The 27,477-nt window shown below is 42.9% G+C and overlaps 1 protein-coding gene across 7 annotated transcripts in view; it reads left to right on the top strand.

Moving 5' to 3' along the window:
• The window catches only part of LVRN (laeverin), a 74,780-nt gene that overhangs the window by 15,811 nt on the left and 31,492 nt on the right, over window positions 1-27,477 (top strand). For all 7 annotated transcript variants that reach the window (XM_045057766.1, XM_045057763.1, XM_045057770.1 and 4 more), the window contains exons 2-7: window positions 4,680-4,822; window positions 6,687-6,826; window positions 11,283-11,409; window positions 18,197-18,351; window positions 20,326-20,439; window positions 27,213-27,356. In XM_045057766.1, the coding sequence (XP_044913701.1) occupies window positions 4,680-4,822; window positions 6,687-6,826; window positions 11,283-11,409; window positions 18,197-18,351; window positions 20,326-20,439; window positions 27,213-27,356 (823 nt within the window). The remainder of the gene's footprint in view (window positions 1-4,679; window positions 4,823-6,686; window positions 6,827-11,282; window positions 11,410-18,196; window positions 18,352-20,325; window positions 20,440-27,212; window positions 27,357-27,477) is intronic.

Here is a 27,477-nt window from a genome sequence, read left to right on the forward strand (position 1 = left end):
GTGTCAAAGCTTTTAAAAGCTTTGAACTGAGTTAGCTGTTAAATCTCCCTTTCTCTCCCTCCACCCTCACTCCCCCAAGCTTGGGTGGGCTTTCAGGTTAGAAGCCTGCAGTTGGTCAGGGGTAGTGGTGCTTCCTTCCCTTTCTCCACCTCAGGGTTCTAGCCCCACCCCCCCCGCCCTTTACCTTGAGAGCTGCTTCTACACCCCGACCAGGTCCGGTGGGTCTGGGGGAGACATGGAGAGGTGACACGTAGGGCAGTTCTCACCTGAGCCAGCACTCTTGCTGTTTGGCCTGACTCTGGCCTAGCACATACCTTTTTTCCCTTGAGATGTCATTTTCTCACTGTTTCCCTTTCTACTACAATGTTCTTGACCCTGCAGAATGATGCCTCTAGTTCTCCATTCTGGTGGTCATTAGTGACTCCTTCCTCAGCCCCTAGACATGGAGGAGTGCATCTCCAAGCTCTTCTAGTTTCATGCAGGTGGGCCCTGTTGGACAGAACCCAAGTCAGTCCCCGTCCTGGCTCAGTCCGTGTCTCAGGGCCCACAGCTGTTCCAAGGAACACTCCTAATCCCTGGCCTGGGGCTCACATGGGTCCCAAGGCAAGAGTATTCTTCTGGTTCCGCCTCCAACGCCTTTCCTTTTGCCTTTTACATTCCCACTGGTGGGAGTTCAACTCCGACCGGAGTCAATTTCGGCTTTCCCAGCAGTAAGCTGGGTACCAGGCTCTGAGTCTCTCTGCTTCTGCTCTCTGAGGGATCTTCTCCCTCATGGCTCACCCCAGTTTGGGGGTTTCCCTCCTCCCAGCATGCTGAGATCAAGAAGCTTGGCTAACCCGCACCACCTCCTCCCCCCCACCTAGAAATCTCTCCTCTCCTCTCTGGCCTCCGTTGCCTGACCTTCCTTCCATATGTTTTTGGTGGAGCCCAGAGGCCCCAGAAGGGCCCCAGGTTCTCAAGGCCATCTACTCCGAAAACTTCCATAAGGTGGTTTGGCACCTCTCTCTGGGATTTCACATCTATTGTGTTTTGTTGCCTGGTGGAAACTTCAGCTTTAAGATCCTATGATACAAGTAATAAACCAACATGATTCATGGGCCAATCCTTGAACCACAGTCCAGTGGTGTAATATCCGTCTTTACTAAAACATTTTGATTTCTGAGGGTGTTGTTGTGTAAAAACAACTTGGGGAGAGAGGCTTTCCGGTCTTATTTAACCCTTGACCAGTTATGTCATGTAGCACTTGTTAGCTAGAGCTGTAGGCAGAGTTCATACAATGATTTGGAATGAATGAGTGGATATTTTTTATATGGCAGTAGATGGATCCCAAAGGATATCATGTGGTCTTGACCCCTAAGCCCTCTTCTAGCACAAGAAAGTTGTGAGCCCATGATTCCCTGGCCACACAAGAGGGCAGGAGAGTGGCTTTGCAATACTGAGCCGCTACGGGACAAATTGTCCCAAATTAACTCCCTCACCAACTGACCGCGCTAAACCCAGACTTGTCAGGCACCATAATAGCATGTTTCGGCGAGGTTTGAAGGGAACAGAGGGTGGATGGTTCTATTTTCTGAGGTCAAGATATCTTTACAGGGTTGCTTGAATCCAAAGCAGAGAGAGAGAGAGAGAGAGGGAGGGAGGGAGAGAGAGAAGGGAAATAAATACCAGTGTTGAGTTCCCAGATGTGGCATAACCAGATCGTGTGTGTTTCTGGCTGGCCCTGACCTTTGTAGTTAGGACTGTGAGCCAGAAGGGCTGTGTGTTGTAGGGACTTTTTTCCCTTTTTGTTTGTTTGTATAAAACCAGGGAGGGAAATAGTTGAGTAAAATCCAAGAGTTTCTTCTATTTCACCTCTCAAGAGGCCTGAATCATGGAATAGGAAGGCACTTGCTTGCTATTTGCTTCAAGTGGTGACTCTCTGCGCTGATGTCTCTTAGCCTTTTTGAACCTGTAGTCCCCTTTGAGAAGGTTAAAACTTTCCCACTTCCTTGAAGAGTCTGATTTTCTCTCCTGACCTTGTAGCTTCCTTGAGAGGCCTATGCTTTGTGAGGTCATGGTAGTGGAGATGTTACCAAGCTTTATGTTTTATAGTTTCTATTACAAAAACAATAGGCATGTGGTGGCTTTCCAGATGGATAAGCACGTTTTATAAAATTGGCTGTGCTTTTTCACTCTACATTATACTTTTTCAGGCTAATTTATTACCATTAGTACAAAATGACCTACAATTCCAGGGAGCTCACAGGCCTCATGGAGACGAGGCATGAACTTCCAAGGGGGCTGTTTCTCCCAACCCTAGATGACTCAATCATGGTCACCTCAGGGGCTCCTTTTTCAATTCTGTTGGATGTCTTTATCCCTGTTAGAATCCATTTTGGGGGGCACCTCGGTAGCTTAGTTTGTTAGGTGTCCCAGCTCTTGGTTTCTGCTCAGGTCATGATCTCATGGTTCGTGAGATCAAGCACCGTATCAGGCTCTGCACTGACAGTGTGGATTCTCTCTCTCTGACCCTACACCACTCATGCTCACTCTCTCTCTCTCTCTCAAAATAAATTAATTAACATTAAAATTTTTTTAATGTTTATTTTTGAGAGCGAGCTCAAGTGAGAGAAGGGCAGAGAGAGAGGGAAACACAGAATCTGAAGCAGGCTCCAGGCTCTGAGCTGTCAGCACAGAGCCCCATGGGGAGCCCGAATTCATGAACCACAAGATCATAACCTGAGCTGAAGTCAGACGCTTAACTGACTGAGCCACCCAGGCGCCCCGTCTCCTTGAATTCTATAGTTCATCTACGTGGAGAGCAGTTTGTGAGGTTGCAAGGAATATAGCAGAATTCAGAGGTGGTTTGTTGATACATTCAGCTACTAATAATGTGAAAGCTCAAACAGCAATAAAAGGTTGGTAGTGCCATTGCTTTCTGGATGGGGAAACTGAGGCTTGGCAGGAATGTGGGACCTGTCCAGGATTACTCAGCTAGCAGGAGATGGAACAGAGTCCTGCAGACAAAGTGGCTGGTATCAGAGTTCACAGGCCACCTTCCAGTCCATGCAAGCAAGAGCAACGTACAGTGGGAAGCTGCAAGTAGGGAAGGCTTGTTGAAAATTCACTTTTGTCACGGTGAGGTGATGAACACATCCAGTTAGCTGACTGTGGCTGGCTTTTGAACGTGCTGATCGTTGCCTGTGAATTTTCATGTGAATAGAGGCCTTATCGTGGTAGAGGAGGGATCCCAGAGGTGGGTGGTGGTGACGGAGGGACCATACTCTCTCGTGGCACCCGTTGAATTCCCCTGTTACTTATCTAAGAGCTGGGCCTGAAGTAAGAGTAAATGCATCAGGGACACTAAGTCTCAGGGTCTTAGGAGAAAAAAAAGAATTAGCATCCACAGTTGTCCTCCCAAAACAGGTTCCCAAGTCCCTAAGTCTGTCTGTCTTTCTTTCAGAAAGAGAGAGAGAGAGCGAGCTAGGAGGGGAGGGGCAGGGAGAGAGGGGGACAGAGGATCTGAAGAGGGTTCCATGCTGACAGCAGAGAGCCCAATGTGGGTCTCGAACTAGTGCACTGTGAGATCATGACCTAAGCCAAAGGCAGATGCTTAACTGAATGAGCCGCTCAGGAACCCCCCACCCCAGGTGACTGAGTCTTAGTGATTCCACAGGTTTATTCTGATGAGAGTTGTTAGCTAGGCCCCATGTCCTGTCAGACTTAGGCCCCATTGACACAGAATGAACCTGACCATCTCCTCATTTGCTCAGGACACTCTTGACCCTAAACTATTCCCCATAAATCACCAGTGCACTGTGAGATAATGCCACTTTTAAAAAAATTTTCCATGGAGATGGGGAGAAGGAGCAGAAGGGATTTGATAAATCTACTCACCTGGAAACAAAAATTATCTTTTCCACTTGACATGCACCTGTATTGTTTACCCCTAAGAGGGTGCAAAATGAAACATTTTCTAAGTTTTCAACCCGGAAGAACATGTGAGAAAAAGATAAAAATGTGGACATTCTTGGAGTGCCTGGGTGGCTCAGTCACTTAAGCATCTGACTTCAGCTCAGGTCATGATCTCACGGTTCGTGAATTTGAGCCCCACATCAGGCTCTGCACTCACAGCTTGGAGCCTGCCTGGGATTCTCTCTCCTCTCTCTCTCTCTCTCTCTCTCTCTCTCTCTCTCTCTGCCCTTCCCCAATTTGAGCTCTCTCTCTCTCTCTTAAAATAAATAAATAAACTTTAAGAAAATGTTTAAAAAAATGCATTCTTCAGCAGACACTGCTTACATGTTAGTGGAAGATGAAAGCAATAGTCCGTTCCCCAAAAAGAAATCCTAGTTTAAAAAAATACTTGGTTCTCAAAAGCCTGCCATTGCACATTTGCTATATTTGTTCCTATTTTGTTTGCAGAAGGTTTTAAAGGCATATGATGTAATGAAGTAAATAGTATTTTGTGGTTGAAAATTAAATAGGTCTTTTGTATTTTAGGTCTTACAAGAATTGCAAGGTGTGGTGAGCCTTGGGAGCGTGTGTGTTTTAACTGGAAGGCAGTGCGGAAGATGAGGGGAAATGTTCTAGCTCCTTCCTGAATATAATTACAAGCCATCATCCCTCAATATTTTTGTGTGTGTGTCCACTAACTTGAAATAAAAATAAATAGGGTTTTTTCCCCCCCAAATGTGTTACAGGGCCCTGTTAGCATCTCAAATGGAGCCAACATTTGCCAGGAGCGTTTTTCCTTGTTTTGATGAGCCAGCTCTAAAGGCAACCTTTAATATTACAATTATTCATCATCCAAGCTATGGGGCCCTTTCCAATATGCCAAAGCTAGGTAAGTAAGATTTCCTGTCATGATATGTGTGAATATGTTAATTACAATAGTGTGCATATATATGGACCTACAGATATATGTGTATACTCGCACATACATATGTATTTAACTCTTTAATAGCTTTTATAGCAATGGCTTTTCTAGGCCGTGTGTTGGTAGCGTATTATAATTAGGGAGAGCAGTCACATGGGGTAGGTATCAGCACACACATTTTAGAGAAGGCAAGTCCTGATTCTTTTTGCACAGGAATCTGGGGACACCATTTCGTTCTACTTTGGTAGCCTGTCTGCCCACTAGTTTGGGCTTCAACATTGATCGTTAGTGATAAGCTCGCGGACTTAGGCTGAATCTGGTACACAGATGTGTTTCATTTGGCTCGCGTGATTTTTTTTTTCCTTCTGATTGAACTTTTAAAAATCCAGAGATTTCTCATAAACATCAAGATTTTTACTCCCTTGTAAACTTAGAAGATCTAACAACGCAGGGCCTGCAGCTCCTTTGTGACAGCAATAGTTACAGCTCACGAGAGACTGTCCCCTGCAGACGCCTCCCCCCCAAACTTGCCATGGTCCCCACCACTGCCCTGTTAATGTTTGCCAGCCTGATTCACATCAAATACCTGCCCTCGGCTTTGAAGGCCCAGCTTGCCTCTACTGAAGATCTCGCTGAAACCTAGCAATGGCAAAATTATCCTTCCATGACCTGTCATAGGCTCTAGATTAAGCATCATGAGAGGTGGCCTGGTCAATGAAACAGTAGAAGTAGATGGAAAAGATGAGAGATGGGTGGTGGGCGTCACTTGAGGTGCCCATGGATTAGGTCCACAGTCAAGACCGTGTTATTCAAGATACTGATTCGGAGCAAAGAGGCTGTCCTTAGACCTTCCTAATGTGGTTTGTTTTTAAATGTCTATTTATTTATTTTGAGAGAGAGAGAGAGAGACAGAGAGCACAAGTGGGGCAAGGGCAGAGAGAGAGAGAAGAGAATCCCAAGCAGGCTCCACCCGATCAGCACAGAGCCAGATGTAGAGCTCGATCTCACTAACCATGAGATCGTGACTTGAGATGAAATCAAGAGTCAGATGCTTAACCTACTGAGCCACCCAGGTGCCCATTGTTTGTTTTTAATTGAAGTACAGTTGACGTACAAGATTACATTGGTTGCAGGTGTATACCATAGTGATTCAACAATTATGTAATATTATGCAATGCTCACCATACAAAGTTAGGACTTTTATTTTTTTAATCTTTATTTTTGAGAGAGAGAGAGAGAGAGAGAGAGAAACAAACATACATTCAGGGGAGGGTTGGGGTGGGGGGAGACACAGAATCTAAAGCAGGCTCCAGGCTCTGAGCTGTCAGCACAGAGCCCGACGCGGGGCTTGAACTCACAGACCGCGAGATCATGACCTAAGCCCAAGTCGGACGCTCAACCGACTGAGCCACCCAGGCGCCCCTAAAGTTAGGACTGTTAATGACAGACTTCTCTATGCTGTACATTCTTTCCCCATGGAATTGGTTTTATAACCTAGAAGTTTGTAGCTCTTAATCTCTTTTACCCATTTTGCTCATCTCCCTAGCCCCCTCCCCATTGGCAATCACCATTTTATTCTCTGTATTCCTGAGTCTGTGCTTTTTTGTTGTTGTTGTTCATGTGTTTTGCCTTTTAGATTTCACATGTCAGTGAAATTGTATGGTGTTTGTCTTTCCCTGACTTATTTCACTTAATGTGGTTTTGACAGGCTTAGGGGTGCAGAAATCCACACTGCTAGACTATGGGTGACAGTCGACTCCACACATTGTTTCAAAGGTAGCTATTACTGCTTAGGTTTAACAGTGATTTGGACTAAAACCAATTTCCGTAGGTCAGTCTGAAAAAAGAGACGTGAATGGAAGCGTGTGGACCGTTACCACCTTTTCCACCACTCCCCACATGCCAACTTACTTAGTCGCGTTGGCCATATGTGACTATGACCACGTCAGCAGAACTGAAAGGGGCCAAGAGGTGAGTGAGGAAGATTCTGCAGGTAAGGGTGCCTTCATACTGGCCACAGGTGGTTCATCCATTGTCTCTGCATCCAGGGGTTATGCCTACATTTCTCATCGTCACCTCCTGGTGGCCCCTCTGACTTTTTCCAAGCCCCGTTGACACCCTTAGGGTGGCTTTGCAGATGGGACGCCACCATTCTCCCTTTTGGCTCTGTGGAAAGGCTGCACTCAAGGTAGGTTCTGGGCCCCCTCTTCCCGGGCTGTTGGCACCTTTCAGAAGACCGGGGAGCTGCCAAACTAGCACCTCGAAGCTCAGGTTTACCTGTTGTGTAGCCAATGCCATTCATGAAGCGGGGGTGATAATCCAAGTGTCCGGCAGTCTGGGCACCAACCGACCAGAAGGGACACCAGCTGGGAACAACTGTAATGGCAGATGGAGTGCCTGCAGGACGGATACCTGTAGGTAGGTATCGCCCCATCGAGAAGGAGCCCTGCTGGATTCCTCAACTCTGAGACACCCAGCGCCTCCCCACAGTTGTACGACGTGGGCGCTCTGTCCTGAAATACCCAGTTTTCACCCAGTTACAGCCTCATCACATAATAATCCTCTCGGAATGGGGCGCCTGGGTGGCTCAGTCGGGTACACGTCTGACTCTTGATCTCAGCCCAGGTCGCGATCTCATGGTTCGCGTGTTTGAGCCCCACGCTGGGCTCCGTGCTGGCAGCATGGAGCCTGCTTGGGATCCCCTCTCTCCCCCCCCCCCCCACCGCCTCTCTCTGCCCCCCCTTCAACTTAAATAAATAAATAAACTTCAAAAAATAATAATTCTTTAGGAAAATGTCAGGGCTGCTGTGACAAGTGCTTTACATGCTGGTTCACTGCCTCTTCTGCAGTGTGGAGGGAAGGCCGATTCCGTAGGCCGGGATCTTGCTTGCCAGATGGACTCCACAGAGCTGAGGAAAATCAGGCCCCCACAGTCCCATCTGAGACTCTCTCCTGGGCCCGCCCCAGATCTTCCAGGCTTGTCCCACTGACTTGTGGAGATAACAAAGCTGTGCATGAGCCAAGTCTGTCGCCAGGGGGAGAATCACCCAGAGCTGCTCCTCTGGAGGATGCATTAATAACACCGTGTTAGACGGAGACCACAGCTTCTCTTCCTCAACTGTTGGCTCCAGCCTCAAGAATCACTGGTAGACCATTGATATCCACAGATGGAACACAGGCCACGTCAAGCACAGCCAGAAATTTTGGGCACGATTTAGTGTTTTAATCTTTCTTAATGTTTATTTATTTTTGAGAGAGAGAGAGAGAGAGAGAGAGAGAGAGAGAGAGAGAGACAGTGTGAGCAGGGGAGGAGTAGAGAGAGACAGAGACACAGAATCCAAAACAGGCTCCAGGCTCTGAGCTGTCAGCACAGAGCCCGACACAGGGCTCGAACTCACAAACTGTGAGATCATGACCTGAGCCGAAGTCGGACGCCTAACCAACGGAGCCACCCAGGAGCCCCCTTGGGCACTATTTACAAGCGCGTGCTTTGTGCCTGGCATGAAGGAGCCGAGCCCCGGAGCTCACGAGCGACCCGAGGTGGTGTGTCAGTACCCACATCTCAAGTGGCTTGCCGTCTCAATGCTGCCATACTGCAACCGCGTCTCACAAAAGGGACAGGTCTGTTTCTTGGTGAAGGACAGCCCCGAAAAGAAAACCAGCTGCCGTTGGAAGCAGAGAGGAAATGGAACATGCCTGAGAAGGTCATGTTCTTAGCCAGAAAATTGAAATTCGGGATGAATTTATCAGCGGAATGCTGCATTTGGCGATGGCTCAGCTCTGCAAAGGGAAGGAGTCCACCATAGTCTACAGGGGAGCCAGAATGTACTCTTGGAATAGTGTCCAGAGTATATGAAGAGTTGCTTATTAAGTAAGAGATAAAAATTTAGTAAAATTGAAAATGCGGTTAATCCTTGTTGACATCAAGATAAACGTGGAAATGTAACTAAGGATGGAAATCATATATATATGTATATTATAAATATTAAGTTTATTTATTTTTGAGAGAGACAGAGAGAGAGAGAGAGGGGAGGATGAGTGGGGGAGGGACAGAGAGAGAGGGAAACACAGAATCTGAAGCAGGCTCCAGGCTCTGAGCTGTCAGCACACAGCCCCACGCAGGGCTTGAACCCATGAACCGTGAGATCATGACCTGAGCTGAAGTTAGACGCCCAACCGACTGAGCCACCTGAAAATCACATACTTTGAACAGAGCTTAGCACGCACAGGCATGTGTAAAGGGACTCCTCTCTCAGGCGGTAAGGTCCACTGTGTTCATGGAGAACCACAAGAATACACTGGTGGACTAGCCGTGGTGTTGAAAGAACTTTGTGGCCGCATCTCCAAAGTGTTCCTCACTATTTTGTGCTCCTGGCGGCCTTGCTGGGGGCTCCCTGCCCCTTCCCACACAGCTTGAAATCTCCATCCTTTGCCTCCCCTTTGGCTTATAAAATGGTAGTTTATGAGAGGGGCTTTGGAAACGTTGAGTTAAATATACAAAGGCTTGATTATTTTCCCATAGGTTACAGTGGAAATGCACACATCTTGAATGTGGGGAGTGGGGACTATTCTTTCCACTCGGTAGCTTAGGCTTTGGTTCAGCAATCTTCCCCTTGCCTCTGGAGTTAGAAATGAGGGGGGCGGGGGGAAGGTGGGTAGGTGTAGCACAGGGGCAGGGCTGAATCCTGGGGCCTCCTTCCGAGATAAGGAGGCCTCTGCTCTGCAGCATGGGGGAGGCCGAGGAGAACGAGGTAGGAGGCCTCAAAAACAGGTGGTTGCATTTTGTGAAAGGGGAACATTCCTGAAGACCTCACGTAATGCAATGTTCACATAATTCAAGACAAGTTTTCCAGCAGAAATAAAAGTGAAGTTAAGGTGGATGTGTTCTTGGGCTGCAGCCATCTGCAAATATCGTCGCTCTGCTTCTCATTTTCCTAGCATTCTCTCTAATGTTTTGCAGAGAGCCCTTTCTCAAAGCGACTGTGTTCACATCAGGACAATTGCCCTCACACCCTCATTGCTAACTTTTGTAACAAGGTTACTGAATTTCACACACGTTCTGCGGCATGAATGTTAGCGACTCCATTAAAAAGTGCTCCGATGGTGGTGGTGTGGGATAGAAAGTGATTTCATATTAAACTAATAACGAACAGTATAACAAGAGCAAATTAGCCACCGAGTCGCGCAAATAAATTCCCGAGTCCCCAAACAACAACACAGTTACATTAACCTAACAGAACGTGGCAAGGCTTTCTCTTTACCTGCTACAGAGGAAGGGGTCATAAACAGACTAGAATTCCCTTGTTCAACAACTGTAAAATCATAAGACTTGTGATGCACTTCTTTAAATTAGGGGAATTAACCTTATTGAAAAACTTTGAAAACAAGATCACGCACTGTTAATGATCTTAGCATCGAAAACATTAACAAACCGTTTTAAATTTGCACAACTCAGGTGTGTTTCATAATGTACCGTATTGTGTGAGCCCTGCTAACTGCACAGTTCTGTTTTGGAACATTGGAAACATGTCCTAAAAAGGGAAGCAAGGGTCTGAGATACCCTCTTACTCTAAGATAGAGTCTACATTTTCTGTGGGGGTAGATACCATCCCAGAGATTATTTCTGAATTCCAAAAGTTACACATGTTATTGTGAAAAACAAAACAAAACAAAACACGACTGAATAACACCCTTTCCAGAGAATCACAGCTCACATCTTAGTGACTAGCCTTCTGGACTTTCTCCAGAGCATGTACACATTTACAGCTGACCTTGAAGAACACAAATTTGAACTGAGTGGGTCCATGTATACACAGATTAAAAAAAAAATTTTTTTTTTTTTAGCACTTATTTATTTTTGACAGAGCGCAAGCGGGGGAGGGGCAGAGAGAAAGATGCACACAGAATCCGAATCAGGCTCCAGGCTCCGAGTTGTCAGCACAGAGCCCAACATGGGCCTTGAACTCACGAACTGTGAGATCATGACCTTAGCTGAAGTTGGATGCTTAACCAACTGAGCCACCCAGGCACCCCAACTTCCTCATGATTTTTTAAAATAACATTCGCTTTTTCTTTTTACTACCTTACTTTATTGTAAGTTTACAATATATGATACATATATAAAATATGCATTAATCTACTGTTTACGTTATCGGTAAAGCCTTCCCGTCAACAGTAGGCTGTTAGCAGTTAGGTTTTTGGGGAGTCACAAGTTACAGTTATATGCAGATTTTTGACTGCACGGGGTCAGCACCCTTAACCTCCATGCTGTTCAGGATTCGTCAACTGTCAACATTTTGTCGTGTAGCTTCTTCTGGAAAGGTAAGTCTTTGACTCGAGAGCATCAGAAAATTAGCCCATGGAGGCTGCCTCTTTCCAAAGTTCATTACCGCTTTCCCTAATCACTGCTTAATTGTTTTTGATTTAGATACGCATCTGGGCCCGGAAAGATGCCATCGCAAATGGAAATGCAGCCTTTGCTTTGAACATCACAGGTCCTATCTTCTCTTTTCTGGAAGATTTGTTTAATATTAGTTACCCTCTTCCTAAAACAGGTGAGCCATCTTCTGTTCCAATGCCATTGGTTTCCTATTGTTGGGGCCCTGGGTTAAGGTCAAGGGTACACAGAAGAGCCTCCCCGGACCCATTGTTACCGCTTAGCCGCTGTCAGAGGCAGCCCTGCGGGTGTCCCATCCGTAAGTTTGACACCTTCCCAAACACAGAGAGGCCTATCGGCTATTTCTCCATACACTGCCCTGTGCCCGCAGGTGTTCTCAGCATTTAGATTCCTCCTGGGTGTTCGATGCCAGCCTCTTCCCCTACTGAGGCTGCTGTCCCTCCTGCATTCTGTCCTTTTCTCTCCTAGTGCATGTGTGTGACAACACAGTTCTGGATCCTTTTAGCAGGCCTACGTGAGTTACTCCATGTCCCATGAATAAGGTTGGTGGTGGTTTATGGGGGGTAGCGTTTGTATGTCTGTTTGTTTTTTAATATTCTTTAGCTGTGAGTCATTGGATTAGGACGTGGGGGTCCTTTCTGTCATACAAACTTGGAATCACGTGTGAACCCTATACAGTCCTTGAGGAAATATAGAGACATTTTGTTGCTCCTAGATCTCTACAGTATGCCCTTAAGATTGTGTTGAGCCCCTCCGCTCAGAAAGCTGTCCAGCATTTTCTCTGTCTCTGGTATCGTGTCAATGTATCTTGTTCCTCTGACCTGTTCTGCGAAGTCTTGGAAAAAGTGTGCTCTGCCTTTTTCACCATCAGCTCGGCTGATGGTGGAAGAGGGTAGGAAGTAATTGTCCGGGAGCTCAAGCCTCCTGAACACCGGCGAGACAGGGGTCTAGGCAGCTTGAGCCTTCTGGCTGGGGAGGAACGGGGAGCAAACCAGGCTTGGCCCATTCAGGGATCCCGGAAGTGATACCTCTCCTTCTGGGAGTTGGAGGCATCAGAAGCCTGGGCTTGGAGACATCTGTGACTGGAAGATCTCACGGTGACACTTGTCTAGGCAAGAAAAGTTCCATTTGTCTTTATTTACATAAACAACGGTGCAGTCACCCTCCGTTCCCTGTTCCGTAAAGCACCTCCTCCCTCCAATTAGTCTCCTCGTTATTGTCCCCACCCCTTCCCTGCTGGCCCCCTCGAGCCCGTCTTCCAACACTGAGGCACGGGGGATCTTTCCACAGCAAAACCTGACAACCGTGTTACTGTAATATTACATATTGCTGTCCTCTTTAAAACCTCTCTGTGGCTTCCTGTTGCCCTGAGGATAAAATCCAAACCCTGTGCCCTGTCTTTACAACAGTGTGTCTCTGGCCAAACTCTCAGGCCTTTTGGCAACTCCTCCGAGTTGGAAGGATGCCCTAGCATCCGCTCTGTCCCCTCTCTACCTTCCTCTTCTCCTCTCCCTCAGGCTCTTGCACATGGACTTTGTACACCCTGCAATGCAGTCTCTCTAGCTTGTTAATTTGTATGTTTCTCAACCCAGTGCCTCCTCCTCCAGGAAGCTTTCCCTGATTCCCTTTTCCTCATGCTTCCACAGCATCCTATGCACCCCTCCATTTGAGCTCTTGACTTAACTACAACTTAATTGTTTCTCTTATTAGATCAAGAGTAACTTGGGTTCAGGATCCGGCTTGTCTTTTTCTTTGTGCACACAGAGCCTATTGAGACTTCTTCTAGAATGGTAGACAGTAACTTTTTTTTCTTTTTTAATATTTACTTTGGGAGAGAGAGAGAGAGAGAGAGAGAGAGAGAGAGAGAGAGAGAGAGAATATGAATCCAAAGCAGGCTCCAGGCTCTGAGCTGTCAACACGGAGCCCAATGCGGGGCTCAAATCCACAAACCATGAGATCATGACTTGAGCCCAAGTTGGATGCTTAAGTGACTGAGCCACCTAGGCGCCTCTGCGTTGTTAGAAGATTTGAAAGAAGAAGTGGCATGATGCTTTTAAGAATAAATGTGGACATTTAAAGATTTATAGACTTTTAGAATGGCAACTTCTCTTCTAAGTTTTAATTGTGCTTTTAACTTAAAAAAAATTTTTTTTAACATTTATTCATTTTTGAGACAGAGAGAGACAGAGCACGAATGGGGGAAGGTCAGAGAGAGAAGGAGACACAAAATCTGAAACAGGCTCCAGGCTCCGAGCTGTCAGCACAGAGCCCGACGCGGGGCTCGAACTCACGGACCGCGAGATCATGACCTGAGCTGAAGTCGGACGCCCAACCGACTGAGACACCCAGGCGCCCCTGTGCTTTTAACTTTAAATAACAGAGTCCAAACTATATATACTACACATCCACACATGATTTGTATTTTTTGTAGCAATGAAACTCAGGTACAATATAAATCATAAAACAGTGAAATAATGACCATAATCAGTGAGAATCTATGGAGCAAATACTGGTTACCTATTACTTTTCTAGGTGCTTTTTTTTTTTAAAGATTTTTTTGGAATGTTTTTATTTATTTTTAAGGAGAGAGAGAGAGTCAGAGCATGAGTGGGAGAGGAACAGAGAGAGAGAGGGAGACACAGAATTTGAAGCAGGCTCCAGGCTCTAGCTGTCAGCACAGAGCCCGATGTGGGGCTCAAACCCACAAAGTGTGAGATCATGACCTGAGCTGAAGTCGGACGCTTAACTTACTGAGCCACCCAGGCGCCCCTCTAGGTGCTTTTTGAACGCAAAAGAAGTAAGTGGCTGGGGCTCTCTGTTTAAGTAGCTGAGTTGGGGTGATACTTTCAATATGTAGAAACAAAAGCAACAGATCACCAAGTAAGGGATAATGTACTGGTTAAGTAAAAGTCTTAAAAGAAAGAGGGTTAAGAAGTGGTAATGAGAGTAGCCTACATATATAAAGAACACCTACAAATAAATAAGAAAATACAGTAGGAAAAAAAAAAAGATACCTGGATAGATGTTATAAAGAAAAAGGAACACATGTAGCTAATACACTTATGAAGAGATATTGAACCTCATTAGTAACTGAGAAATGAATGTCCAAAGCCATGTGAGGCCCCATTTTATACCTACTCACTTATCAAAAAGGAGGCATGTGACAAATGCCAAATGTTAGAAAATGGAAGGGAGTATCAATTGCTACAACACCTTTGAAACATGTTTATCATCTTGCAATGTTGATCATTAGAATATCTTAAGACCCAGGGGGCGCCTGGGTGGCTCAGTCAGTTAAGTGTCCGACTTCAGCTCAGGTAATGATCTTGTGGTTTTTGAATTCGAGCTCTGCATCAGGCTCTGTGCTGACAGCTCAGTGTCTGGAGCCTGCTTTGGATTCTTTGTCTCCTTCTCTCTGCGCCTCCCCTGCTCACACTCTCTCTGTCTTTCTCTCTCTGTCTCAAAAATAAATAAATGTTAAAAAATATTTTTAATTAAAAAAAGAATATCTTAAAACCCAATAATTCCATTTCTAAATAGATCTCCAAGAGGAATTTGATCACTTATGTACCAGAAGACAAGTGCAAGAATGTTCATAGCTACAGTTCTTATAATAGCCCCAGACTGAAGGCAACCAAAATGGTCATGGACAGGCAAATGGATAGATAAATTACAGTTCATTCACACAATGAAAAACTCTATAGCATTGAAAGTGAAACACTTTTTCTAAAGTTAAAAAAAAAATGAACTTGCCAATAGTAATTTAACTTCTGGAAGAATACACTGAAGGGTGAGTTGAGAGGCAGCCCAAAGAAAGATGTAACTCAGCGGTTCTCAAACTTTAGCATGCATTAGAACCACCTGAAAGGCTTGTTAAAACACAGATTGTTGCTGCTGTCCCAAGAATTTCTGATTCAGTAGGTCTGCAGTTGGTCCCAGAATTTCCATTTCTAGTAAGTTCCCAGGTGGTGCTGATGATGTTGGTCTGGGCGGGGTGGGGGGGGGGGGGATCACAGTATGAGTTATTACTAATATTCTCCATTAGGGGTTGGCAAACTATCAAATATGGCCCACTGCCTTTTTCTCTACGGCCCACGAATTAAGAGTGGTCTTTACATTTTTAAGTGAGTTTAAAAAATCAAAAGAAGACTATTTTGTTGACACATAACAGTTATATGAAATTCCAATTCCAAGGTCTGTAAGTAAAGAGCCAAAGTTGGGTGCGTAACCAACTGAACCGCCAAGGTGCCCCTGCTTGTTTATTTTTAATGGAAATGGAACCATAGTTTGAGACTGTTCTTTGACTTTTTTTTTTTTTTTTTTTTGGTTTGTTTTAAAAGGTTGTTACTGTATGTAGCAACATGGTCCAGGTAACTAACTATTCTTTTGTATTGTCATTTTTATTTTATTTTTTGAGAGAGAGAGAGAGAGAGAGTGAGTGTGTGTGTGCGTGTGCGCACATGCACCCGAGTAGGGGAGAGGGACCAAGGGAGAGGGAGAGAGAGAATCTTAAGCAGGCTCCATGCTCAGCACAGAGCCCAAGGTAGGGCTCGAACTCGGGAACTCTGAGATCCTGACCTGAGCCTAGAAGTCAGACACTTAACCTACTGAGCCACCCAGGTGCCCCTCTATTGTCATTTTAAACACAGAGAATGCTTACACATTAATTTGACAAAATAACTTATTTAATCCTCTGTGGTTGAACATTTGGACTAATTCTACACCTCCCCTCCCCCACCCATTTTGGGCCACTTTAGAAACACTAAAGAGGGGCGCCTGGGTGGCTCAGTCGGTTGAGCATCTGACTTCGGCTCAGGTCATGATCTCACGGTCTGTGAGTTCGAGCCCCGGATCAGAGCCTGGAGCCTGCTTCGGATTCTGTGTCTTCCTCTCTCTCTGCCCCTCCCCTACTCATGCTCTGTCTCTGTCTCAGAAATAAATAGACATTAAAAAAAAAAAAAAAGAAACACTAAAGAAAACATAAGGAGTGTGTACAAATATCCATGCTGTTTGCCCTAGTGTAAATTCCAAAAGTTAAATGACTTAGCCAATGCGTAGGAACATTTTTAAAAATTATAAAGCATTTTGCTGGATTGTCCTGGAAAGATTGTAGCAGTTCACACCCTTATCAACAGGCATTATGCCAATTCTCCTTTACCTAATTATTAATACTAATACAGTACTAATTATTAATCTTCTCACACCTTTGAAAGATTGTTATATCATTGTTTTAATTTTTGTTTCTGATAATTAATGAAGGTGAATGTTTCAAGTAAGATTTTTGACTTTTAATTGTTTCTTTAGTGAACTGTTCACATTTTTTTTAAATTTTAATTTGCTAGGGTTTTTTTTTTTAAATATTGAAAAAAACCATTGTCTAGTTGTTTGTGCTATATGCTGCAAATATTTTTTCCAGTTTGTGGCTTGCCTTTCATATTTGTTTATGGCGTCTTTTGGTGAACTAAAATATTTCATTGTAACTAGACTATTTTTTAGAGCAGTTGCAGGTTTATCGGAAAATTACACACAAAGCGTAGGGTTTTCCCATTTACCTCCTCTCCTCCCCCCGCCCCCAGTTTATCCTACTATAAATATCTTCCATTAGGGTGGCACATTTGTTACAATTGATGAACCAATATTGATACAATATCATTAATTAAAGCCTGTAGTTTACATTAGGTTTCACTCTTGGTGCTGGACATTCTATGAGTTTTGACAAATGTATATTGACATATATCCAAAATTACAGTATCCTACAGAATAGTTTCACTGTCATAAAAATCCCCTGTGCTCTACATATGCATCCCTGCCTTCTTCCCAGAGTCCTGATAGCCACACATCTTTTTCCTGTCTCTCTGGTTTTACCTTTTCTGTAAGTAAAACCTTGGATTGTGAGTAACTTGTTCCAGAGTTCCAGAGGATGAGCAAACATTTCTAATAAATTTTAACTTGATCAACGAGCAGTGTTCTGTAATATGAGTAGTATGTGATGCTGAACGTCACACGGTCACTACTGAGCCAATGGTTCCTGAAATTCACTTGGATACACGAGTGCTTTGGATTACCAATGTGTTTCTGGAATGAATTATGCTCGCAAACCAAGGTTTTGCCGTGGTTGGAATGGTACCGTTGTTTAGCTTTTCCCAGCGAGCGTCTTTTGCTTAGCAATCTGCATGTAAATTTCCTCTGTGATCTCTCATAGTTGGATAGCTCATTTCTTTTTACTGCTGAATGATGCTCTATGGTTCGCCTTTTGAACTCCATCTTGGTTGCTTCTGATTTTTCCCAGTTACCAATAAATCTGCTGTAAACATTCATTTGCTATTTTTTGTGGACTTAAGTCTTCAACTCACGTGGGTGAAGAACTTTGGAGCTCAATTGCTAGACTATATGGTCAGTGTTTATTTAGTTTTATAAGAAACCGCCGAACTGTCTTCCAAAGCGTCTACGCCATTTTGCCTTCCCACCAGCAATGAGGGAGAGTTCGTGCTGTTCCGTGTCTTCTCCAGCATTTGTTGGTGTCTTTTGGATTTAAACCATCCTAATAGTTGTGTCGTAGTATCCCGTTGTTTTAATTTGCAATTTTCTGATGACCTATGATGTTGGGCATCTTTTAATATGCCTATTTCCTTTTTGCCTATCTTATGTCATAAAGTGTCTCTTCAGGTGGGTTGTTTGCCAAGTTTGAAAAGTTTATTTTTTGTAGTTATGTTTTAAGAGTTCTCTGTGCAGATTCTTTATCAAAAGTATGTGATTTTCAGATAATCAAAGCGATATGTTTTCTGGATTCTGTCTTCGGTATTAGTCTTCTCTCCCCTCAGATTAAAAATACTCACTTGCATTTTCTTTGAGTAATTTTATGATTTCATTTTGACATATATCTGGAAATCTCAAACTTTTTGGAAGAGATGATTTCATTTTTCCCTCCATTTAAATCCACTTAGATATAATTGCCTTGCCTACTTTTGACAACAGTGCAATGGAAAACTGGGGACTATTGATATTCGATGAGTCATTATTGTTGATGCAACCAAATGATCAAGTAACAGACAAAAAGGCTGTGATCTCCTTCATTCTCTCCCACGAGATTGGACATCAGGCATGTGGTAAAATGTTCTTTCTTATTTCACATGAAGATATTCTCCAGCAGCTCTACCAAGAATAGCAAAAACCAAACCAAAACAAAACAAAAAACTGTATGGTACACCAGATTTCTTTCTTTCTTTCTTTCTTTCTTTCTTTCTTTCTTTCTTTCTTTCTTTCTTTCTTTCTTTCTTTCTTTCATTCATTTAATGTTTATTTATTTTGAGAGGGAGGGAGAGAGAGAAAGCAGGGGAGGGGCAGAGAGAGAGAGAGAGGGAGACAGAGAATCCCAAGCAGGCTCCATGCTGTCAGCTCAGAGCCAGATGCAGGGCTGGAACCAACGAACCCTGAGATCATGACCTGAGCTGAAATCAAGAGTTGGATGCTCAACGTACTGAGTCACCCAGGTGCCCCTATGGTACACCAGATTTTAAAAAATCATTCAAAAAGTGGGACAGTGAAGGAAGGATCTGTGTAATCAGATCTTGTGTGGATTTGAACTATTGGTGACGGATCATAGAGATGAGACCTTACAGGCCATTCAGAGGTCAAGTATTCATATCCAAAGGTAGACTTTGCTCCACAGAGCCCTGTTCAAGGAAACTAAGTCAACCAGAGGGATGATAATTTGTTTTCATTCCATCTTATTTTAAAAAGGTCACTGAAAGGTATCCGCATTTCTTTCATCAGTACATCATTATAGACTTTGTTTTGTTTTTTGAAGAGAGGTTAGAGGGGTGTCAGCAATGTTAATGTCAGTGAGATGAGTAGTTATCAATCCTCAAGGCGCATACCCAAAATCAGTGTAAACAAGGAGTTATTTCTTTAGATCTGTGCCTTCACACCGTGATTTTAGAAGCTTTGCTGTGTGTTTAATGGAGGTTCTCACACCTGCTTTTTGACCTTGACTCCATTCACACCAGTTTGTCAAGAAAGAAATGCTCTAAGCTATGAAATTGTTATCTCCTTGCCATGTGGATCTATAAGAAGTTTTGGGAAAGAGTGATTTACTAGGATAGAATAACCCCTTGTTGCGTAGTCAAAACAAACCTTGACAAGTTTTGATCAGTCCCCCCAAAATGTCATTTTTTTATGATTCTCAAGCGACACATTGTTTTGGAAGACAGGCTGATGGCTATTAGTGTATCACAGCTGTTATAAGAACTTGACTAAATACTAGGGTATGGATTAGTTGGTTTTAGAAATTATTCTGTTTTTCTTTCCTGATTCTATGCATCGTCCATTTGGCACTTTCTTTCTGTTAAGGTCAAATAGACAGTAATTACAGCTGGACCACTTTGTAGAACATATGAGTGATTTGTCTATGGCACAGCTCAAAACATGTTCTTGAAACATAATAACTGCTTCCAGAAAAATCCTGATGTAGTCTATTTGTAGGATGCTATAATTAGTAGGTGTTAAGTGAACATTCCAAACTTCTGCTTTATTTAACTTAATGTAACTTTTGGGGAAGTGGACAGTTTAGGAAATGATACTCTAGCTTACCTCATCTTTGAACATGACAGGTTTTTTTTTTTTAATGTTTATTTACTTTTGAGAGAGAGTGAGCGTGAGCGAGGGAGGGGCTGAAAGAGAGGGAGACACAGAATCCGAGGCAGGTTCCAGGCTCTGAGCTGTCATCACAGAGCCTGACATGGGGCTCGAACTCGGGAACCGTGAGATCACGACCTGAGCCGCAGTCGAACACTTAACCGACTGAGCCATCTAGGCGCCCCTGAACTTGACAGTTTTAAAACAAATTGCTTTCAGTCATTTGGATGTGAAATAATTATTTCAGAGAAATGCACGACTGCTATCTCTTCATGTTAAAGCAACAACCTGCTTTTTGGAGTCCTATTTTCAAGTTTGATTATTGAAGGCAAATAAAGTTTAATTGTGTCTTTGACCTTACATTTATTTAACATGCAATTACAGTAAATATTACTTAAGTTAAATTTAAGAAAGCTCTTTTTTCTCCCATCTCCAAAAGTGGTTTGGAAATCTGGTTACCATGAATTGGTGGAATGATATCTGGCTCAAAGAAGGTTTTGCATCTTATTTTGAATTTGGAGTCATTAACTACTTCAATCCTAAATTCCGAAGAGTAAGTGTGTCTGTTAAATTTACTTATATTTTTTTCTCCTAATTATAAAAGTAATGCATTTCATTGTTTCGAGTGTGTGAAATACAGAAAAATATAGGGAATGTTAAATTATCTGTAATACCAGAGATGATCAGTGTTCTCTTTTTCGTGATTTCTTTTTCCAGGATTTTACTCATTATAAATATTCGTAAAAGTGGGAATTACTTTTTTTACACAGAAACATGTAATGCCTTCTGTACTACCTATTGTATCAAGAGAGTTTCCACAAATCATCATATCATTTTTGAAAACAGGAATTTTTTTTAATATGAAATTTATTGTCAAATTGGTTTCCATACAGCACCCAGTGCTCATCCCAACAGGTGCCCTCCTCAATGCCCATCACCCACTTTCCCCTCCCTCCCACCCCCATCAACCTTCAGTGAAAACAGGATGTTTAAGGGTTGCCTAATATTTCATTATGTCACCTTATGAGATATATACATATTTTATTCCCCTACTCTCAGATTTTAGGTCATTTTCACTTATTCCTACCTAGACTAAATTCTAAAGCTGCTGTAATTAGTAGTCTCTGACTTTAATGGTAAGTAATATCATTAAATAAAATAGAATAATATGGATAATATAATATTTTATAGTATTTATAATATATATGTAATATATAATATGTAATGTTACAATATTTATAATATTATATTGTGAAATTATCAGCTATGTTGCTGATAGCATATGGAATAGTATGGATAACATATTTTATGGTATTTATAAAATATAATATATATAATATATAATATGTAATGTTATATTTATAATATGTTATTATATTATTAAATTATATATCAGCTATGTTGCTGATAGCATATATGTTATAGTTGATAGTATTTTGCCATTTTCAATGAATAGTAGTATGAAAATATAACTTCATGAATATGGAAATCTGGTGATTTCAACTATAAGTTGTACTTCTGGTCGTTTGGGTAGATTAATTAGGTACTGCTTTTAGAATGTCATGATAAAGCTGAATTGATTTTACTTGGCTTTGATCTTTAAATGTTTAGATGTAATATCATCCTTTGCCATGTCCCTCATTTTTTTATAGCAGCCTGGGGTCCTTGCTTCCCCTCTGTCCCTGCCTCCCTTTACCTTTGTTTCTTTCTTTTCATTTTTTAAAATGTTTATTTACTTTTGAGAGAGAGTGCATGAGTGGGGGGGGGAGGGGAGGAGCAAAGAGGGGGACAGAGGATCCCAACGGGGCTCTATGGGGACAGCAGCAAACGTGATGTGGGGCTCAAACTCATGAACCCATAAGATCATGACCTGAGCCAAAGTCCGCTGCTCAACCAACCGAGCCACCCAGGCACCCCTGCCTTTACCTTTCAGATGCTTAGGGTTGCTTATCCTGCTGCTCTTTGCTGGCCTGTCCCTCATCCCTTCCCCCCAGTGTTTCCAAGCTTGGTTCTTGACCTCTTTCCTTCTTTCCCCATCCTCACTCAGTATACTGATATATGAAAGGCTGATTAATCTCCACTGGCCAGGTCATTATTACAGGCTAAATGTACTCACTTCAAAGGAGATTCTAAGCTTATGTTTTTCCTATTACATTGGCAATAATATTTCTCTGTTTTTAATGAGAGGATGGAGACAGTAGGTAGATGATATTCTGGTTTTTTTTTTTTTTTTTGCTGATAATTTGGCAGAATAAAACATTGGCAAACTTGGCCCCATGGAAACTTTATTTAACCCCCCCCCCTTTTTTTTTAACCTATTCATGAATTCAGTTTGTGGGAAGCACTGATGTAGCAGCCTCTTTTTTTTTTTTTAAGTTTATTTATTTATTTTGAGAGGGAGAGAGTGAGTGTGGGGGAGGGGCAGGCGGAGATGGAGAGAGAGAATCCCAAGCAGGCTCCACGCCATCAGCACAGAGCCCAACGCGGGGTTCCATCCCACGAACCGTGAGACAATGACCCGAGATGAAATCAAGAGTCGGATGCCCAAATGACTGAGCTGCCCAGGCACCCCGCAATACCCTGGTTCCATGCCACCCACCGTATACTTTGTGGACTTCCTATAAATTGCCCACCACCCTGCAGTCCAGCTGCCCTAAGGTGCCCCTGCCCTCCTTCCCCTGGGTTGGACATCATTACGTAGATAAGGAAACTAAAGTACCGGATGGTCAAGTGACTTGCCCAAGTCATTTGCATGATTGAGGCAGAAGTGATTATAACCCAGTTGTCTGGGTCTGGTCTGATGACAAAGGTGATGACAATAATAATGGCAATAATACTGCCTTTCCTATACACCAAGTGCTTAGGACTTATGTCCCAGGTAGTGTGAGTTTCATACATGCCTCATCTTACTCAGTTCTCAAAACGATCATAGGAGTCTAGTTGTCATTTTGTCCATTTTCCAGTAGAGGAAAGTGGCTTAGGAGCATTAAGTAAGTTGTTCAAGGTCTCATGGCTACTAGATGTCAGAGATGAGGTTCGGTCCCAGGTTTCTCTGACTCCGAGCCCATGCCTTCACCCCACTGTGCTCTGCAGAGAAGATTCACAGGAGTGTTCTTGTCCTCTAAGAGCTAATGGGATGTGTGTGTGTGTGTGTGTGTGTGTGTGTGTGTGTGTGTGTGTGTTCATTATATGACTCTTTCCATTTAGATAAACTTTATATATGTAAACATCAGTTGTCTTCAAAAGCCCTTTCAATATACTCTATACCTACAAAATTGTTTATATCTCTCTTTGAGAAGCTAGAATCTATGCATGGTTTATGTCGTCCATAACTGTTTATGAAAGCATTTGGTTGTATCCCAAATTAACCCTGCTTGGATTCAATAAGAAAAGAAGTTCCATTCCTGCGAAACAATTAGATTCATCCTTTATTTTCTTAGCTGAATGGAATATATCATTGCCATCAATCAATTACTCCTTAATGCAGTTGAAATGGCTAAGGTATTATCGTATCTGGGAAAATTTGATGAAAATATATTGGTGCTTTTGAAGCAAATATAAGATTAGCCTCTTTTTGTAGCATTTAGTTACTTGTTTTAATCATTGCTTAAAAAAATTTGTTTTATACTTAAAAAAATTTTTTAATGTTTATTTATTTTTGAGAGAGACAGAGACAGAGTGTGAGTGGGGGAGGGACAGAGAGAAAGGGAGACAGAATCCGGAGCAGGCTCCAGGCTCTGAGCAAGCTGTCAGCACAGAGCCCGACACAGGGCCTGAACCAACAAACTGCGAGATCATGACCTGAGCCAAAGTCAGGCACTAAACCAACTGAGCCACCTAGGTGCCTCAGAAAAAGTTTTGAATGTTTACTTATTTTTGAAGGAGAGAGTGAGCATGAGTGGGGGAGGGACAGAGAGAGAGGGAAACATAGACTCTGAAGCAGGCTCTAGGCTCCAAGCTGTCAGCACAGAGCCTGATCGCAGGGCTCGAACTCAAGAGCTGTGAGACCATGACCTGAGCTGAAGTCAGACACTCAACCAACTGAGCCACCCAGGCGCCCCATAAGCCTTGCTTTCTTAATACCTCTTTTCTGAATCTACATTTCTCAGTGTTTGTGAAGCTAACTGAATATAACTCTGGGCAAAAGAGCGTGAGATCCTGGCGCTTGAGGAATCTCCCGTGAGCTTTGTGTTTTAAAAGCTTAAAGCCTTATTTCAGTGATCTTTGAGAGATCAAGAACTTTGGCTTCCTTTTAATCTGGTCATTACATTGACATTGGGGAAGAGAATCACAGAACCATATGCCGAATCAGATTCCCGGTTTTTTTCTTTCTTGGTCTCATTTCAGCTGAAAGTCATTAAAACATGTTATGAATGGGTCATGGTCCCAGATTCAGAAAACATCAGGCACCAGTTGGTTTCTTGGTCCCTGAAGCCCCAGCTCAGATGCTGCCACCCACTGACTTTTCTGTCTCTCTTTCTCTGGCTTAAGGAAGCAACAGACTTGGCGGAGGGAAAGGAACATAGGAGCCTTGCAGACAGTCACGTCTTAACTCTGTTTTTACAATCATTGTAAGCTGCCCACCTCTAAGCTTTAGTTCCTCATTGGTAAAGTAAGTTTCATGCAGTCACACAACAAATTATTGAGGATCTACGAGGCAGCATCGTGACAACTACCGTTTATAGAGCGTCGTATCCATTATCTGACTCAGTCCTCAGCGAACTCTACAGAAATCATAATAGTGACAATTTTGATAAGTAATTGTGAGTGAGTAACCCTCACTGAGCATGTTCTGTTCGCCAGGCACTGTGCTACGAACTTTATGTAAATTGATTTAGTCCTGATAATAATCCCATGAGGACAATTTTCTTCCCTCCATTTCTAGATGGAGAAACCAGAGTTTCAGAGAGATAAAGTTGGTTGCCTTTTATGAGTAACACAGTTCCAAAGAGGGTAAGGTAGGATTCACACCCAGGCAGCTCAATTCCAAATCCTGTTTTTCTTTTTTTCAGTTTATTTATGTATTTTGAGAGACACAGAGAGAGAATGAATGGGAAGGGGCAAAGAGAGAGGGGGGCAGAGAGAGAATCCCAAGAAACTCTGTGCTGCCAGCACAGAGCACGACTCAGGGCTCGAACCCACCAACCATGAGATCATGACCTGAGCTGAAATCAAGAGTTGGATGCTTAACCGACTGAGCTATCCAGGTGCCCCCAAAGCCTGTGCTTTTAACCACAGTGATAGTCCATGCAAATTGATTGTAATAAATACTGTTGTGTTTCTTAGGATAAAAATAGATTTAATAGATCTTTTTCTCTATAATCTCACAGCTACCGGAAGAAAGTAATGGTGAGTATACAGACTCCCTGTCTCCAGTCACTGTATGTAGTGACTAGATACGAATTTCTAAAAGTCTAACATCACTTTTTGTGAAGTGTTTTCCTCCAGCAGACTGGAATAGGCTGGAACAAGCATTAATTTATGGGAGGCCCAGAGGAGAATCGACCTCAAGGATATTGAGGAAGAGGTGTTCGCCCCATTCATCACAGTTAACTTGTATGATTATAATGACACCTAGAAGATGATATAAGATCTTACACCAGGCAGACAGAAGAGATAATCCATTCAGGGGGCAAGGGTGGGGTTCACAAAATCTGGAAAAGTCTATGTATAAAGGTGTTGTTAAAACATTGTTCATAACAACAGAAAGCTGGAAGCAACTTCAATGCCTAACTAATAGGAAAATGATGAAGTCAGTTATGGTTCATTCATCGACTCAACAATGGGCCATTCTGCAACTCTGCGTTTATTTATTTGTTTTTATTATTTTTTTTAATGTTTAGTTTTGAGAGAGAGAGAGAGAGAGAGAGAGACAGAGCATGAGCAGGGGAGGGGCAGAGAGAAAGGGAGACACAGAATCCGAAGCAGGCTCCAGGCTCCGAGCTGTCAGCACAGAGCTCGATGTGGGGCTGAAACCCACAAACCCCGAAATCATGACCTGAGCCAAAGTTGGACGCTTAACCGACTGAGCCTCCCAGGTGCCCCTGAATTCACACATGTTTGATTGTGATCAGATCCACAAGGCATCCTTATTCACATTAAAGTTTGAGATGCACTGGTCTAAATGACAGGCTTTCTCATTTCTAGAAGAGCAGAGTTTGATAACCACAGAATCAATGGTGTTAGTAGATGAAAAAGGAGAGAGTTGGTTAGAACATTGGCTAATGGAAGCAGGCAGAAATTGAAGGAGTCAGCTTGGGGACCCCAGAGATAGCCGCTGGGGAGTTGAGGCTTCTTGTGGATTATTAGGGGGCTCTCCCAGCTCTGTGGGGTCTGAGCCAGCTGTCTCTGTCTCTTCTTAACCACTATCCTTTCTTCAGCTTTGCTGTCCCATGCACCTCTCTGGCTGTACCTTGGTTTTCCTTTTATCTTTCCTTCCAAAAAGAAATGCCCTTTGTCATGTGTCTGAGAGAAGTCTGTTTTTTTTTTTTAAATAAAATTATTTAAGCTTATTTATTTTAAGAGAAAGAGAGTGTGGAGGAAGGGCAGAGAGAGAGGCAGAGAGAGAGTCCCAGGCAGGCTCCATGTTATTAGCATGGAGCGTGATGCGGGGCTCGAACAAACAAACTGTGAGATCATGACCTGAGCTGAAACCAAGAGTCGGACGCTTAACTGACTAAACCACTCAGGCGCCCCTATTTTTTTTTTTTTTGCAGAGTTCTGTTATTCTCATTAAAATATAATAAGTTGTCGTCTCATAATGCATGATCTGTAAGCTGTACTCTCCAGTCTGTGGATTTATTTCCAATTACAAATTCTGACATCATCATTGGATTTGTAAATCTGGCCTGGTTTTGGTTTGCAAATGTTCATATAAGAGAGGTTGATCCATTTTAAGGGGTTACTAATAAAATAACCAATAAAATTCTAGAGGATTAAAACCACCTAAAGATGCTATTCTCTGGTAGGTCCTGTCTGTATGGCCAGGGATCTGCTTTGGGGGAATGTAGATAAGCTCTCTTGGAAAACACATCAACTTTGTAATGGGTTTGGTGTGTGTTTGTTTGTTTGTTTGTTTGTTTTTTGTTTGTTTTCATTGAAATAAAAAGGGCTATTAAAGGGGAAGGAAAGTAGCTTAGAATTTTGTTATTCAAGGATTCCTAACTTACTTGGCATACGACAGCTCAGAGAGCACATCGGAATGATTTTTGTCCCCTCTTCTGTGTCAGTTTTTGAAAGTATTTTTTGTAAGCATTTTGAAAGCATTTGGATTTTGTGTTTCTGTGAAACCTGAGAAGTTAATGCTGCTCACTCTTTTCCTTTTAGAATGAGGTCTTTTTTTCTAACATTTTACATCATGTCCTCAGTGAAGATCACGCCCTGGTGTCTAGAGCTGTGTCCTTGAAGGTGGAAAATTTCACAGAAACCAGTGAAATAAATGAACTCTTTGACTTATTTACTTACAACAAGGTAAAATTAGTTACATATTTTCTTTTGTTTTGCACTCCCGCATGAGGGTGCTTAAAGTGGATTTTAAGAATAATAGATTAATAATAGGATACTAGAAAACTTTTGATACAGAAAACTGTGA

The sequence above is a fragment of the Felis catus genome, chromosome A1, assembly GCF_018350175.1.
Source record: "Felis catus isolate Fca126 chromosome A1, F.catus_Fca126_mat1.0, whole genome shotgun sequence".
NCBI lineage: Eukaryota > Metazoa > Chordata > Mammalia > Carnivora > Felidae > Felis > Felis catus.